Source organism: Astatotilapia calliptera, chromosome 9, assembly GCF_964374335.1.
Source record: "Astatotilapia calliptera chromosome 9, fAstCal68.1, whole genome shotgun sequence".
Lineage (NCBI taxonomy): Eukaryota > Metazoa > Chordata > Actinopteri > Cichliformes > Cichlidae > Astatotilapia > Astatotilapia calliptera.
The window spans coordinates 32,905,670-32,923,458 of NC_137430.1; the positions used below are offsets into that span (position 1 = coordinate 32,905,670).

A 17,789-nucleotide genomic window follows, 5' to 3' on the forward strand; every position below is an offset into this window, starting at 1 on the left:
AGTTTATTAACAAACCAGAGTATACTGCATTGTTTGTTGTTTACAATTGTGTTTTGTTTAGTTACCCCTCGTGTGTCATAGTGGTCTGCTCAGCCATTGTATGACCCTTGTGCGTCATTTCATGTGTGGGTCAGTTATGTGTGTTTGGGCACTCATTTGGTTTGTTAAGTTTTGTTTATTTGACGTCTTTTATGAGCTCAACATTTATTACTTTTGTAAATATGATTTTAGGGGGTTAAATAAATGAAAACCATGTTTTTCTAATAATTCCTGAGACTCCTCCTGTTTTTCAACTCGGTCCTCAACATTTACCTTAAAATTAAGTTCAGCTCTTTCAGTGTTTCTGTGGTAATAACTACTGATCTTAGTAGTTATTGCTTATTTTTTTAAGGAAACCAATGAGAAATCAAAAGAAATGACCCAATTTCAAAAGGTTGTAATTAATAAAGTAATAAACACAAAAGCTTGCAGTAAATTTTATAATATATGGGTGAATATAATGTTTTACATACAAAGCAACTTTCACAAGTGCCCTATATGTCTCCCTTGGATGAACAGCATATTATATGTCCATCTATCATCCATGCATCCATGCTGCTGATGGAACCTATTTTACACATGTCAGTAATCACATACGTGGTTCTAAATGTGCAACTGAAACTGATGTGTTGGGTTTTCTGCCCTGGGTTTGTCTCTTAGGTATCACGTACTGGAGATGTTTTAGGACAACTATGAACAAACAAAAACAGTTCAGTCATAATTATCCAACCAGGTGTTTGTACGGTTGTTTAATAGGATAGCTGTGCTCTCTGTGGGGGTGTCAGGGGTAGAGTGCTGTTAGGAGGCAAGCCTGTCACAGCTGTCACAGGACGAGAGGTTGGACAGGTTCTCAGTCCATCATAAGGCTCATAGTTCTGTGCGATCCACTGGGTTTAAACATCAGTATTGGACACTGAGAGGATGCAGTTTGCGAGCCTCTCAGTGTTTACAGCATGGACATTTAATCATTTTACACAAAAAGTAGCGCTTTTGGGGTTTATCATTATAAACTCCATGTTCCGGACACAGAGGAAATAAAAAGATTGTTAGTGCTAAGAGTTAATATTCTTTATCTCCACTGGACTGATTAATACAAGCCCAACGTGTCCTGGTTTCCATAATTGTCCACTTTTTCATTGTGTTCTGAATCCTGTTGTTTTATTTTTAACTTATAATAAAACTCGTCTTAGAAAAATATACATTTAATGTAACAGAGTTGATGCATCCCACCATTTATTTTCCTCCGCACGTGTGTTGTTTCTGCTTTGACCTGAAGCGCCTCATATAAGACCACCACCAGATGTTTCTTCTACTAAGAATAATCCATCCAGCATATATGTAATTAATCGGTCAGACAATTCAAACTGCTGATTTGTGCTGTTTGAGCAGCTTTGGAGGCCCTGCTAAAAATGACAATGATAAAAGTGAATGTACATGTATAAATGAACGGAGAGGAAAAGAAGTGGAAAAAAAACAGGAGAAGAAGAGGAGGAGAAGGTGGAGGAGGAGGAGCGCAGAGGCAGGTGTGCTGCTGCTCAAGTGCTGGCTCAGGAAAACACATTCAGCCGCTCATTTGTCATAAAGAGAAAAAGCAAAGAAACATCTGGTTCCCTCTGTGCAGCTGCACACACACAGACACACACAGTTCAGGAACACAGTCTGCAGGAAGTAGCAGGAAACACTTTTCAGAATAAAAGCCCAGGAACAAAGGCAGCTCAGAAACTGTTTCTGAAGAACATCAGGACAGAGATCTACATGAATGAATCCATTACTCTATTAGGATAATCCAGTGATTTACAACTTTAATCAACTTCACATTTACCTTTAATGACAAACTATCTATCCCAGGGGTGGGCAGTCTCAGTCCACGAGGGCTGGTGTCCTGCAGGTTTTAGGTCTCACCCTGGGTCAACCCACCTGAATCACATGATGAGTTTGTTACCAGGCCTCTGGAGAACTTCAGGACATGTTGGCTGTTTCCCAATTCAGGGTCTGCAGCCTCAACGATCCTCAAGGGCCGCGTACTCAAAGACCACTAAGGCCGGAAGTGCGAGGCTTGTGAAATGGGACGGTCTAGCCTCCGTCGCGCTGCCCAGGTTGCCTAGCAACCATGATACTAACCACTGGAAACGTGTCATACAGCTTTGTTTGACAGAAATGAAGGAGAAAATCTTTTGTTTGTTTGTTTGTTTCTACATGAGCTTTGATCAATCTCTGTAAGATTAAGCTCAGCTATTGAACGGCGTATATTTAAAGTAAAGGCTTTAAAACCAAGTTAGTACAAACGTCACTAATGTCACATAACTTTGTCGACATGTGACCAACAGTAATGTTTAATGTTCTTCGTTATTAAACATTTGCACATAAATAAGTGACATAATATTCAGTACTTAAAGTTTACTCTTCGGGGGCCCCTCATCCGCCGTTTTTTTTCGGCACAATTATCCACACCCAGCGCCACGCTATGCATTCTGGGATATGTTGGGCCACGAAGGACGCATTTGAGGGCCGCATTTCGAGCAGCCTTCAAATTGGGACAGCCTTTGTCGTGTCACTGTGACGTAATCGGCCTTAAAATGCGGCCTTTAAAGCTGCAGACGCTGAATTGGAATACAGCGGTTGAGGAGCTAATTTAGCCATTTAAATCAGCTGTGTTGGTTCGAGGCCACATCTAAAACCTGCAGGGACACCGGCCCTCGTGGACTGAGACTGCCCACCCCTGATCTGTCCTGTTCTTAAAGGCTATTTGGTGTGAGGCTGTGTTGAGAGTTTGGTTCGCTTTGCCAACAAGATCTTGACAGAAGGATGTGGGCCTTCTGCCGTCACTGAGTGTGCGCACACACACACACACACACACACACACACACACACACACACACACACACACACACACACACACACACACACTATATGATTGGCTAAACAAATGTAAATAACAACACACATCATTAGGTGTGTGTGTGTGTGCATTCTGTTTTTAATTAAAATCAGAATCAGCTCTTACAGTAACGCGTCATCTGTGTGCTCATGTGCAATACTGTCGGTCTGCGAACAGCTGGTCCTCTCTCCTGCCCCGGTGCCTTCTGGGTGTTAGAGTAACATCGTGAGGTTCAGTGTCACGGCAACCATGTCTCACATCTTGCCCGCCAACTGTTTCCGTGACAAAACTCTGAGTCGTTAAAGTGAAACTTCCTTTTTTTGTATTTCTTCTTTTTCCTTACTTCCTCCTCATTTTTCCCTTTCCTGCTTCGCTTCGTGTTTTATTTTGCACTTTTCACTTTTCTTCCACTCTTCGTTCTCCTTCTGTGTTTCCCCCTTTTGGTCTTTCCATCTTTTAAATTCCTCCCTTTCATTTTAATTCCATCTCTTTATTTCCTCCTTCCTTCCTTTCTTATCATACTTCTTCCTTTTCCTTCTTACCTTTTCTCGTTCCTTTTGTTTTCATTTTCCTTCTATTACTTCCTCTTTTTCCTTTCTGGTTCTTCGTACCCCTCCATCTCGCTGTTCATTTTTACTTTTTCCATCTTTTCCTTCTTCTGTTTACTTTTGCTCCTTATTTCCTTTTATTTAAACAGGAAGCAGGAAGCTTAATTTCTTCCCTCTGTGCCTTGTTCTTGCTTTTTCCGATTTCTTTCTTGAAACTGTGTCAGATTTATTTTCCTCTCTTCTTTCCTCTTCTGCTCTCTCCCTCTCACCATTTACCATTTCCTTCTTCCTTGTTTAGTTTTTCCACTACTTTTCCCTCTTTAGTTCTCTTGCCAAAATGTTTTCCTTTTCCTTCCTCACCTTTTCTCTTCCTCCTTCATTTCTTTTATTCTCGTACTCTCCCTTTGTCTTCTTCTCTTCCTTTCTGTTTTTCTTTTCATCTTTTCTTTTCTCTAGTACCTATTTTCTTCCTTTTATACCCTCAGTTTCCTTGTACCATTTCCTCCCTTTTCCTGTCTTTACATATGAGACTACTTTTCTTGTTCCTTTCTTTTACCCTGTGCTTCTAAATTCTCCTCTTCTTTCTTTTATTGCATTTCTTCCCTCTTCATTTTCTTCCTCCTCAACTTTTCTCCTTCTTTCCTGTACTGTATCAGTTTTATCACTTTTTTCCTCAGGTTCTTACGTCTCTATTACCCCTTACCTTTTCTCCTCATCCTTCTGCAATAATCCTTTAACTCTGTTTTTATTCTTTGAATTTGTTTCTTGTTTGTTCTACTGACAACTTCTTTTCTTGAGTTTTTCTCACTTCTTTCACTTTGTGAGTTCCTCTTCTTGCTCCTATCCTTTCCCACTTTTTGTCCTCCTTCCCTTTTATTCTTTTCTCCTCCCCTTTTCCTTCTTCCTTCCCTATTTTCTTCCCATTGCTCCTTCCTTATCTTCTCTTGCTTTTCTTTAATGGCATCTCCCTCTTGTCCTTTCCTTTGATCTTTTCTCTCTCTGTCTCTGTTACCACCTCTTTATTCCTTTTGGCATCACCTCGAGTTACCTTAACTTGAATTACCCTTCCTGCTTTCCTTCCTGTCTGTTTACAGTATTTGGACATGCTTTCACTTGTTTCCTCCTTCCTCACTGCCTGTTATGAGGTCTGACAACGTGACATCCTATAACCACCACCACCAAAAAAAAAAAGTCATGCACACATACAAACACGTGAACGCATGCAAGGCATGTGCACACCTAAGCACGCTGAGGTGTGCACAATGGGGCCATTTCTAAAAGGATAAATCACATGAATAGCAAAGGTTCACACACACACACACACACACACACACACACACACACACACACACACACACACACACACACACACACACACACACACACACACGCATTCATTCACTCAGGTCAGCATATCCCTCTGTAGGAGGAGATACAATTCCTGTCACTGAGGACGGAATAAGAGGCTGTTGACGGCATGCTTGTCTGCGTGTGTGTGTGTGTGTGTGTGTGTGCGTGTGTGTGTGTGCGTGTGTGTGTGTGTGTGAGCTGTCTGGCCTATCAAGCTCATTATTAAATATCCATGAGACCATTAAGCTAAATAGATGAGTGAGACTCTATTATTGCTGCGCGCACACACATTTCATGATCCACTGACTGGTGAATATGAGAATCCACTACAGAGTATATTACAGGCTGTGAAGACTAGACAAGGAAGAGGAGGGACAGAACGAGGAGCCCAGGGAACAAATGAAAATGATAAAAACGGAAATTAAGGAGTAAAATTAAATTGTATTCAAGCTCCTTTTTCCACATTTGTTGATCCTGCTTTCTTTGTCATGTAAAGCATCCTTTAAATATATTTATTTAAATATATTTATTTAATATATTCTATTTATCCAGTTATATTTGGACCCCAAACTCTGGTGTTGGGATATATATACGCTAAGATCTGACTGCTACTCAGACACCTGCTGCTGCTAAAACATAAATGCAGTTTAGAATAATAATGCTATAAACTGCTGAATCTGTTTGGCTGCTGCTCTCCCTGCATCAGGCTCATGTTGGGACATCAACGATTATGGAGCCATACCAACAAATCTATGATGTACTGTTTGTTAACAATAAAACATTTTGAGATGGATCTAGTTCCACAGATCCAGAAAAAAACTAAAAACTTTCAATCCAAGATATTTTTATTCCAAAAAAGAAAAGGTAGCATCGGTGCAGCACCTAGTTTCCTCTGCTGCCCAAACATCTCCTGTTCACGAGTTGATTTATCTGTTTGACCTGTTGTACTTTGGTTAATTTAAAAAAAAGAAAATCTTGTATTCGTCTTTGTGAGTAATGTCACCCTGAGATCCCGGTTCTAGGCAGAAGCATATTTATGGGATAAATTCATCTACAATCCACTGAGAATTAGGGAAGAGCCAGAAACACAACAGCTGAGACAAACTAGGAAATCATGCATACAGCAGAAGAAGCTAAAGTAACACTTTCAAGTGCTGGGATTTTATTTCAGTGTTTTTAATGTTTACAGTAAGGGGGATTCCAGAATTTGAAGAAAATTAACTTCAGCTCAGTCTTGAAACCAAAGTTAGGAGGAGGTGCAGGAATCAGGCTTCACCTCAGACTACTTGAAATAAAAGCTTATTATGGATTTTATTTTTGTCCGGTGAGGCCAAACACAAGTTGATGACCGGCTTTATTGCTTGCATTCATTTCAGTCAGATATCCTCCCACGTTATTCCACAGAGGAATATCCTCTATAGCTGAGGAGGTAGAGCAAGTCAGGCTTTAATCACAAGGTTGTTACTGGACATTCAGCTACTCGAAGTACGGGAAAAGGTACTGAACCCCAATCTAGCCCTGATGAAACGGGGTATGAGTGTATGATGATAAGGTTTTTAAAAATGATTAAAGGCATAAAGGAGGTGTGCCAAGTACCTGTCCTGACAGGTGTATTGAAATCTTACTGTAGAGGAAAACTTACTAATATTTACTCAAAATCTGGTTCAGATGTAGTTTGACTGCTGAACTTACTCATTATTATTTCAGAGACGTGTCAACTCTGCCAGCTCACAAGTGACCAGTACTTTTGTTTTTTTTACTAATGCTGCGGAACAAAGTAATAACAAACACACCCTGCATGTGACAAAGTGGTGAATAATATCGTCTCACTTCAGCTATGACTTGTGTGCTTGAATGAGTGTGTGTTTGGGGGGGGGGCATTTGACCATCTGATCGTGGAACTTTCTCTTCTCCAGTTACGTACTACTATAATCCCTCTCCCCCAACAGACAGACAGACAGACAGACAGACAGACACACACACACACACACACACACACACACACACACACACACACACACACACACACACACACACTCTGATTGATTGATGTGTTTAGACGTGCAGAGGTGACGTGTTCATGCTAGCAGGGGGTTGCATTGTATAGTAAGAGAGGTAAAACGAGCTCTCTCTGTGTGTGTGTGTGTGTGTGTGTGTGTGTGTGTGTGTGTGTGTGTGTGTGTGTGTGTGTGTGTGTGTGTGTGTGTGTGTGTGTGTGTGTGCGTTGGGGGTGCTGGGTAAGATGAGATGGCAGATAGTTATCAGAAGAAAGGAAATCTTTTCTGTTCTCCTTTTGTCAAGTGCTCCCTGCATTGGTCTGTGTGTGTCTGTGTGTGTGAGATAACACTTGGTCTACACAAAAATTAAACTGCTAATACAGTCCAAGTAAAAACAAAACACATAAAAATGGAACGAGCATAAAAACAGTGAAATGTATTTATTGGTCAAAGGAGCTCAGCTTCAAGAATTTGCTCTGGAAATTTCTTAACAATGAAAGTTATAAGATGAAATAAATGACTTTTTTGGATATGTATGTTGTGATGGTGAAGGCCATCAAAATCAGCAAGCATCCCTCCTCTGTGGACCACAAGTCTTCTCCGAGCTGGCTGAGCTGTCACATTTTCATCCCTCAGCCTCGACTCGAAGCAGGATTCGATACCCGCGGTAGCACATGGCTAAGTCAGGTCAGGAAAGCCCACCTGCTGACCAAAACACAGCCTTTCTCTTCTGCCCAACAGTTATTTTTAACGAGCTCTGTTTAGCCAAAATGCTGAATTACAGTTAACTCTAACCCTAACGACTGTAGACTCGGTCCAAAGTGCTTGGATAGAAGACAGCTGGCCTTTGATTCAAGCACTTTGGACTGGACCATGACCTGGATGATTAAGAACCTGCACAGACACACACAACTACACAACTACCAACTCAGTTTGCTCACAGTTATGAGCAAAGTTAGCCAGCATCTCTCACTACACTGAAGCAAATATCTCAACTTTTGTGAAAAATCTTCCTCACACTGCATTGAAACACTCATCAGCTGAGATTCTCCTGACAATCAGAATCCAAGGAGAAGCTTATGGACGCTGTCTGACAACAACAGGATTTCAAGGGTCTAACTTCTCTTTCACATTGACCCAGGGGGACAAAGGGACACGGCCTTGAGAAAAGTGAGAGAAATCATTAGACTTCATGGTGAGTTATGATAATATCTTACAGCAGTATTCGAAGTGTAAAACCTTTGTGTTTGGGTTGAATACATCATTGCACCAACTTAGGTCAAAAGCAGCCATTCCTCCTTCTGAACAACATTCCAGTTTGCCAATGTCGAGTCATTTAAAGTGACTGTCTCTGGAGACTGACAATGACCGTGAGACTACATGGACCAATGTTAAATAGCTAGCCAATGACGCTAATTTGCTAATGATGCTAAAGTTTTACATCTCCTCAAAACATTTGTTTTAACTTGCAGACTGCCAACACCAACTGACCGGCTGGAGCACAACGGACATTCCAGCTTAGTCCAATAGATGATCATACCCAGTATAAGTCAGTCACACCTCCTAAAAGTCAAAATTCCAGAGGGATTCTTTGATTAAGCAGGTAGGAACTCACCACCAGGTTTCCGATGACCATGACCAGCATGAAGACGAGGATGCAGAGCGGCTGCCCTGCGACCTCCATGCAGTCCCACATGGTCTCTATCCACTCGCCGCACAGCACCCTGAAGACGATGAGGAACGAGTGGAAGAAGTCCTTCATGTGCCAACGAGGAAGAGTGCAGTCCTTGGAGATCTTACACACACATTCCTGCAGAGGCGGCAGAAAGAAGCTCAATGTTCTGAACAAGCGACGTCAGGCCCGTACCTTAGTCTGGGTCAGAAGTGTTACCTGGTAGTTTTTCCCAAACAGTTGCATGCCGACCACGGCAAAGATGAAGACGATGATGGCGAGGACGAGCGTCAGGTTGCCCAGAGCGCCCATAGAGTTCCCGATGATCTTTATCAGCGTGTTGAGAGTTGGCCATGAGCGAGCAAGCTTAAAAACACGTAGCTGCAAGGGAAGCGAGGAAAAGGAAGAGACAGCAGAGCTAAAACCAGGTTTCTCAGATGATGTCATGGGCACATTGCTCAAGAGTTGTCTGCCATATTGGATGTAATTGAGCTATCGGTTGCTAGGGAAAAATGGAAGTTGGCAGTGGTTCCTATGGCTGTTTCTAGGTTAAATCAGATGTGAAGACAGTGCTACATGAAAAACCACACAGACATTCTCCTTCAAATTAAACGTTGTGCCTCAGCACTGCAGCCAACATGTTGCAAAGACACAACTATTACTTTGAAGGTAAACTCTTCATTTCTGGTTTGTGTCACACTTTGCACAGTTTGACTGCAGCCCAGAGAGCAGTGTTTGTGGGCAGGTGCATGACGTCCATTCCAACTACAACTGCAGCAACATACTGGTGGTCAAAGCAATCACAAGGAGGACGGGCAATTAGGGGTGGGCGATATAAACGATATACGATAGAAACAATATAAATTTGGCCAACGATAGAGATTTTGACTATATCGCTCTATCGCGATAGCGCATGTTGATGATGTCATCAAGCGGCGCCTGTTTTGGTCGAAAGCATCGCAGTGGCTAAAACCATTATCATCTGCAAATTATGGCCGGCGACAGTCACAGCAAAGAGATGAAGCCCTTTTGAAATATGGGGAAAGCCAAAAACTGCGCTTCCTCCACTTCCGTAACATTGATTCATTAATGTTGAATTCTCTCACAGCTGCTCTATTCCCATGTTGTTGCAGTATATTAATAACTAACCTCGTATTGTGGATGAATGATCTCAGTTGTTCTCCTGACTGAAGTTTGGCCCGTGTACAGCATCCTGCTATGCGATTGCATTTGTCCCTGACCACCAGAATCCCTCACGTTAACTTTTAATGAGTGGAAAAAAAGTTGGCATTCATCCTCCAGCTTCATTGTGCTAATGTTATGCTAACATAGCTGTGTCGCTAGCAATCACGTAGCACAACATTATATATCAGGTAGTCAGACTTCAGTAACCCCTCAAAGGCCACTGCTGTTTAGTTTCTGTCTTCATTTATGTTGGAAGTGGTAGCAGAGCTGTACGTTTGAATTGTTTCAGAAATCTCTCAGTCAGAACATGGTATGAAATGTTTAGGTGTAAACTAGCGAGCTAACTTCCTGTTAACTTCTGTCTCTGTTAAATTTAATAAATTCTGTTTTCATGGATGCATCGATGTAAAACTTAATTGTTACACCCGATAAAGCAGCAACGCTGATGATTCTTTTAAAGATGAAAGAATTTAGACCGTTTTTAACTCTCAGTGTTTGTTTGACTTTGGGACCTGAAGTGGACGGAGTTTTGGACCCAGATTACTTCGCGAAGCTCCTCACTACGGCAGCCATAATGCTCTGACAATCCATCAAGCTGTGCGGCTTACCAAAGTTGTACTAAAACATTTTTTTTAACAGATTTCTGCACACAGAAATCGGTTTGAGGTCAGTAAGCACAACCAGAATTCATACATAAGGCACACTCTCGATTTTTGAGAAAATTAAAGGATTTTTAGTGTGGAAAATACGTTATACAGAAGAAAAGAATATATCGTGATATATATTATTACCGCACGTGCTTCAAATTATATCATATCATTATATGAATTTTAGGCCATATCGCCCAGCCCTACGGGGAATACACCTTTTTCCCTAGCAACCACTCATTGGTCACTGACTGGTCTCTAGGCCTGTGTGGTTGGGACCTTATTCATCTGATCCTATGGTCACATGTCAAGAATAATTAACATCACATGATGGGTGTCTGTAAAACTTCAATACAGGATTTCTGAGGAGAGTTTGGTGTGGCCTGTCATGGTTAATATGCTCGGCAGTTCCGCAGTAACCAAGCGCCTAGCCTCCATTTTTATTAGGATGATAGCCAAGTTGCCTCGTGTTCATCTGCTAAATTTCATCAGCTTTGCCTGAAATGTCATGTTTGTCTGAAGTAAATGGTGTAAATGTCTCTAAGATTGAGAGATATTTGGATCTTTAACAAGTCTGACAAAACAAACAGAAATTTAAATCGAAGATTTGAGGAAAATTGCTGATTTTATTTATTTGAAGTTCATTTGACGATCGTGTCTGAAGCTGCATACTCATATTGCCACAGATGGGGCTTTGTGTCGTTTTTGGACTCACAGGTGTTTTTTTACTTCTCTCTTTATTTTCAATAAATCAACCGAAAGAGAGAGGAAGACTCAAAGACAATGAAAGCATGAAACAAAATTAAGGTCAGCATCAGAGAGAGAGGAGAGAAAGAAAAAAACAGTATTCAAAATTACAGAGCACGGCTGAGAAAACAGAGGAACAAAAGAGAAACAGAACAGAGGAAGAAAAAACAAAGAAACCAGGCCGGCGCAGAAGAAAGGCTCAAACATCAGAGTGGCTTTATTAGTGTGTGCGAGTCTGTGTGTGTGAGTGTGTTTGCCTCTGGTAGAACCTGACAATACCCAGAGTGACACTTAGAAAGATCGACGCAGACTGATGAAGACAGCCTGCGAGGATCTGTGTGTGTCTGTGTGTGTGTCAGTGTGTGTGTCTGTGTGTGTCTGTGTGTGTGTCTGTCTGTGTGTGTGTCTGTGTGTGTGTCAGTGTGTGTCTGTGTGTGTGTCTGTGTGTGTCTGTGTGTGTGTCTGTCTGTGTGTGTGTCTGTGTGTGCGTCTGTGTGTGTCTGTGTGTGTGTCTGTGTGTGTCTGTGTGTGTCTGTGTGTGTGTCTGTGTATGCGTCTGTGTGTGTCTGTGTGTGTCTGTGTGTGTGTCTGTGTGTGTGTCTGTGTGTGTCTGTGTGTGTCTGTGTGTGTGTGTGTGTGTGCGTCTGTGTGTGTCTGTGTGTGTCTGTGTGTGTGTCTGTGTGTGCGTCTGTGTGTGTCTGTGTGTGTCTGTGTGTGTGTGACCACTACTGTCCTCATCTTGTTTTCCTTGTTTGCCGGTGAAGCAAAATTGGACACAGTGGAACTTATATTTTGAGTGACACCGCTCATTATCAGCCAATCATCACGTCCTCTGCGAGGTGCGAAACATCCCGCTGAACACTGCCGTCTCATTGGGCCTTCAGCTGCCCATCAGCTGAGTTTCCAGCTTAATTATTATCTCCCGACTATGAATATACTGCGATGTCCACTTTAATAATTCCTAATGAAACAGAGAGCGGATGTAGCTGTTCTTGTGTTTGTACATTGGAATGTGCTTTCTAATGTCAGACTGCCTGTACGAGGGTAATGTGACACCATGTGACTTTCTATCAACATGTTTTAGAAACTATTTCTCCTGCTAAGATCTGACAAAATGGAACAAGTGCATTTCTTTGTTTCTTGTAAAAACTGACTTGTTAGCCATTTACTCTAATGTACCTACCTTTAAGTATTTGTAGATAAATAAAATTAGATTTTTATTCAAAATAAAATACATTGAAATTTAATTTAATTACTCAGGAATTACATCCTTAGTTGGGTTTCAGGATTTTTAGTCCTTCCAAATCAATCAGAAATCAGCTGGCTGATGAACTACATGTTGTAATGATCAACAACATTTTAATTCAAGCCACCCCTTTGTTGAATTTGGTGGTAAATGTGGGACAATCGGTGTGATTTACCAGCCTGAAGGAGCGCAACACGCTGAGCCCCTCCACATCGGACAGGCCGAGCTCCATGAGGCTGAGGCAGACAATGATGCTGTCGAAGATGTTCCAGCCCGTCTGGAAGTAGTAGTATGGATCCAGAGCGATGATCTTCAACACCATCTCTGCTGTGAAGATGCCGGAGAACACCTGAAAGAGACACAGCAAGGAATGTAAGCTAGGTTTGGGACGTGGGGAGAGCGCTGCAACGCTGTTTTATGTTAGCATTCTTTAAACACACACATAATTTTCCGAGACTGTTTTTACAGCAGCACGCTCTGAATCACAAAACGGTATTCCTGTAAATGTTTATGTTAGCAGCAGATCGTAAATGCAGCAGCAAAGCCCTGTGTGTCCATATTATTTTGATTAAAGATGATTAAAAGGACCTAGAAGTGTTTCTGAAATATCACAGCCTCTGCCTGTGTCTGCAGGAAGTGAAAACATATTTAACATGGAGAACGATGACAGCGGCAGCAGCATGTGCTCATGCTGAAGCAGACGTCGAGACGAGAAGGTTTTTATATTTTGTCTTTCACTTTGCTGCCCCAGGATGAGAGAAATCGGGCTTATTTTGAACTGTCAATCATGCAAAGCTACTCTAACCAGTCCAAGAGGGAAAATATAAAGCTGGAAATGACCGGCTTAGACAGTCAGCCACCACCCATGGGAAAAATGCTTTTCACACAATTAGACGATACAAGAGCTACAAAGTAACAACACAATGTTCTTGTATTGAGAGTACACAAAAACTGAAACTAATTGTAACACTTCAAAGCGTTGGGGTTAGTAGTACTGAGAATACAAAGGAAGCTGAGTCACAAAAGTACACACAACACAAAGGAAAGAACGTGGACATGTGCAGGTAGAGACAGAGACAGTCAGGTGAGGACACACAACCACACAGAGATACAAGAACTAAATGAAGGGCAGAGTTAGCCAAAGGGTAGGACATTTCAGACTGGGTTAGGTTCACACACACACACACACACACACACACACACACACACACACACACACACAGACACACACACACACACACACACACACACACACACACACACACACACACACACACACGTCACCTCGTATAACTGCTGCTGAAGTACACAAGTTCTTTAAACACCAGCAGGATTTCAGCTGCTCCAGAATAAAAGGACGTTCCAGCACACTGACCTGCTATGCTAACTTTAGCATGTGTGTCAGTTAGCATGAAGTGTAGCATCTTTCAAACAGCTGAAAGATGAAGCTAGCACAGAACGTACCACGAACTGCAGTTCCTCTAATGTCCACTCGAGGCTGTCTCCAGCACTGAGTCAGTCCCCATACACTCCCAGGTTCAAATCTCGGCTTTACAGCAGAAGGAAGCACGTTTAGAGCCTGATACAAGTAACAGTGTTGGACTTTAAAGCTAATTCCCCTCTTTGCAACATCGCTGAGTGGTGTGAGTTTTTAGGCAGCAGTGATCTGAGGACTTGGTGACAGACCTGTGTGACAGACAGAGTCTCTCAGTGTTGATTTGGTGATTTTAGAAAGTCTAATAAGACTTTTTCTCAGCTGGCTGCTCCTCTGGTTTGATCTCTTAAGCCTCTCTGTCTGCCTCTCAGTGCAGACCTCAGCTCATCCAGGGTCTGCCTCGCTCTGCTGTACATCACACGTGTGTCTGTGTGTTTGCTACATTTAAAGTGTGGGTTTATTCCACTCTGTGTGTGTGTGTTCGTGTTTTGCAGCAGCTCCTCTCCCTGCTTGTTGTTCCAGACTGAGGGGATCCTCGATGTGACACAAGCTACGTGACACACGTGTGTGTGTGTGCGTGCATGTGTGTTTTTCAGCCTGTGTGTGTTTCACAACCAGTTTGTATGAAAAATGTGTGCATGTACGTCTCCTAAAAAGTGAGTTTTCACTTCAGCTTTATTTCTGTGTTTGGGTGCTACAGAAAATCAGAGGCTCTGGGGTTACCTCTCTCTAAAATACTCACACACACACACACACACACACACACACACACACACACACACACACACACACACACACACACACACACACACACACACACACACCTCGATCCTCTTATATGGGCTCATTAACTCTGTAGTGCGTTGATTAGCTACTCAACAATCATGCTGTTATTATTACTGGCATCAGGAGAGCCTCTCTCTTGCTCTCGCTCGCTCGCACGCACACACACACACACACACACACACACACACACACACACACACACACAGGTAAAGTGTGTGTGTGTTTGATGTAATGATGAAGGAGGCTCTTTCAGAACCAAAGGGTGAAGAAATACATAGAATCAAAGATTAAGAGGAAATGAATCAGTCTGAAAAAAAGGTAAATTTAAACAAATTTAACAGAAGGAGAACAAGAAGAGGAGAAGGTGAGGAAGAGAAGAATAAGAAGGAGGCTAAAGAGGAGAAGTGAAAGAAAAAGGAAGAGAAGTGAAGAAGAAGACGAGAAATGGGGTAACGGAGAAGGAGAGGAAGAATAAAAGAAGAATGATGAGGAAGATAAAACTAAGAATAAAGGAAAAGAGAAAGGAGGAGGAGGGTCAGGATGTGGAGGACAAAGGACAAAGAGGCGGTTGCTGGTTTGAATCCTGCCTGAGTTTGCATGTTCTGTGGGTTCAGCAGTCACATTTATCAGCGCTCTGTTTTTAAAGAGTGTGTGTTACTGATCGGTGCACAGAGTGTAACGGTGTGCTGACATCAGGCAGAGTGACATTAATCAAGTTAGACACAGTTCAGCTGTCAAATGTCAGCAGCTGCCTTTGGGCTCCAGCTAAAAATCACATCACTTCTCAGAACGCTTTATTTTATTATGCAAGAAATATTTGGTAAACTCTCTGAACGCTGAGGCTCAGCGAACATCACTCGGATTTATTTTTATTATAAAAACACATGGACTGATTTTTTCCCCCTGTTTTATTTCTAAAGTTTTTAAATGCAAGACAAAATGAACAGGAACACCATATGGAGTGCACCAACCACAGCAATACTTCATACAACTTTCAGAAATCATGGCAAAGTTCAAGCATGAAAAAAAAAAAACTAAATTAAACCAGTAAACATATTACATTACATTGTACAAGTACATTTCTCCCATAAATCAGTCTATTGCACAGCCTCTTCACCTCACTGTGCAATACCTTTTGTGCAATACTTTTGTAAATAGTCAACAGTGCAATAGACCTCAATACTTGAAATGTGCAATTCACTTGTATTTTTATTTTTTAGTCCTATTTATTCTATTTATCCCCTTCGTATATTTTATTTATATTGTCTCTGTATTTATATATATGTGTGTGTAATATTCTGTAACTCTGTAACTTCTGTCGGTGCTGTGCTTTTTTGGAAATCGAATTTCCCAGAGGAACCCACCCGAGGGATTAATAAAGTTCTATCTATCTATCTATTAAAAAGAAATCAACAGATCACAGTTTTCCTTCCTTTCTATAATTTTAAGAGATACATATATGCATAGATTTGCTCTGAAAATTAGGACAATATTAATTTGCATATATTAGTTTTCATTTGTATCTCATTTGCTTCATTAGCATTTTGTTATTAAATTAATCATTGTACAATTTATTTAGGTTTTGGGGTGGGGAGTGGAGGGTTGTATTGAATACTGAAAATAGGCCAATGAGAATAAATATCAATAATACAGTTTAAAATTTAGGTTACTTTACAAACAGCTGTCCTGACATTGGCTGTGAACAAAACTCGCCAGTCAGGTAGCGAGTAATCCCGCCACAATAAAGTGCAGCGTAATAATGCTTTAGGTCTCCATAAAATATGAAGATTAGACAAATAAAACAAGTGGAAACCAACACAGAAATGATAAAGCTGCAGTTCCTCTGTTGTCCACTTGAGGCTCACTTCCACCTCACAGGCAGCTGGAGCTGTTTGCTAGGCTTCACCTCAGCTGAGTGGCCTTTTGGAGCATTTTTAATGACATCATGTGACCAATAATATGGCTCCTGCCAAACAGTCTGAGCTCCTGTACTTTGAATGATTGAGTGTCTGTGCATTTGAACTCTATAGTTTACTGATACGAACCACTAACCAAGCTTGGTAGCATTGCAGCAGCCAAATCACTAATTTGAGTGCGACATCATCAACAGTGGTTTGACTGCATTCATCTTTTTATACAAGTTCTGTGTGGAGGGTCTTAAAGGCAGACATGTCTCACCTGAACTTTTCAGAGCACACTTTAATCAGGTAAGTTACTTTGCTTCATCTCCTAATCCTAGCACTCTGCGATTTTACTCCAAATCAGAGGAGTTACGTTTAGCTTGCTTTTTAAAGTTAAAGGAGCTTGGAAAGAAAAGCGTCTGGACTTCTTTAAGTTGCTTGAAGACGTTTCACCTCTCATCCGAGAAGCTTCTTCAGTTCTAAGGTCAAATGGTGGAGAGTCCCAGATATAAACCTAGTGGCAGTTTCCCCCCACAGAGGGACAAAAGGACCCCCTGATGATCCTCTAATCGCCTGAGCCAAGGTGGGAAACTGGGCGTGGGTCCCAATCAGCCAGAGTTTCGGGTGTGTTCATTGTGAAACCTGGCCCCACCTTATCATGCGAATTCCTCGATGACCTGGATGACTGAGAATCTTCACAGACATCTTGCTTTTTAAAATTATACACGACTAACTGTCCACACTTTGTTGTGAAACAGACGTTAGTCTGTGGGCCGAGATCTAGGTCTGAGATCCAGTTCAGCCAGCAGACTCGCTCGCTTCCTCACCAAACAGTTATGTCTGTGAGAACGAAGAGATGGCAAGTTTAAGGTCTAGACACTGTGTTCTCCACTGAGTGTGTGTGTCTGTGCGTGCTGATTCATTGACTGAGCAATGAAAAACTACTCGGGTCAGCAAGTAAGTGTGTGTGTGTGTGTGTGTGCGAATGCTGCTGGCTCCCAAACAGGGGTTGTCGACATCAGCACTCAGTAATAACAGTAACATCAGCAGAGAGAGGATGACACGGACTGTGTGAGTGTGTGCGCGAGACACACATGATTATTTTTGTCACAACCAGGCAGATGTAATGAGTAAGCAGCGGGACACACACACACACACACACACACACACACACACACACACACACACACACACACACACACACACACACACACACACACACACACAGAGGCTTTGGTCAGAGACACCGTGTCCATGTGGATTTCCTGATGATAAATTGCTTGTTCAAGTCTAAAGCTCATCAGTTTTTAAAATGTTTTTCCTAAATTCTGTTTATACGCTAATTTTACTTTAAAACA

At 41.8% G+C, this 17,789-nt stretch overlaps 2 protein-coding genes across 2 annotated transcripts in view; one reads left to right on the forward strand and one right to left on the reverse strand.

Annotated features, from left to right (window-relative positions):
• Positions 1 to 17,789, forward strand: part of LOC113029618 (uncharacterized) — a 430,622-nt gene that overhangs the window by 106,231 nt on the left and 306,602 nt on the right. The window lies entirely within an intron of this gene.
• LOC113029605 (sodium channel protein type 5 subunit alpha-like) overlaps positions 1 to 17,789 on the reverse strand; it is a 105,546-nt gene that overhangs the window by 61,911 nt on the left and 25,846 nt on the right. The window contains exons 7-9 of the mRNA XM_080306823.1: positions 12,485 to 12,658; positions 8,704 to 8,865; positions 8,428 to 8,622 (exon numbers count right to left, since the gene is read on the reverse strand). Of these exons, the coding sequence (XP_080162949.1) occupies positions 8,428 to 8,622; positions 8,704 to 8,865; positions 12,485 to 12,658 (531 nt within the window). The remainder of the gene's footprint in view (positions 1 to 8,427; positions 8,623 to 8,703; positions 8,866 to 12,484; positions 12,659 to 17,789) is intronic.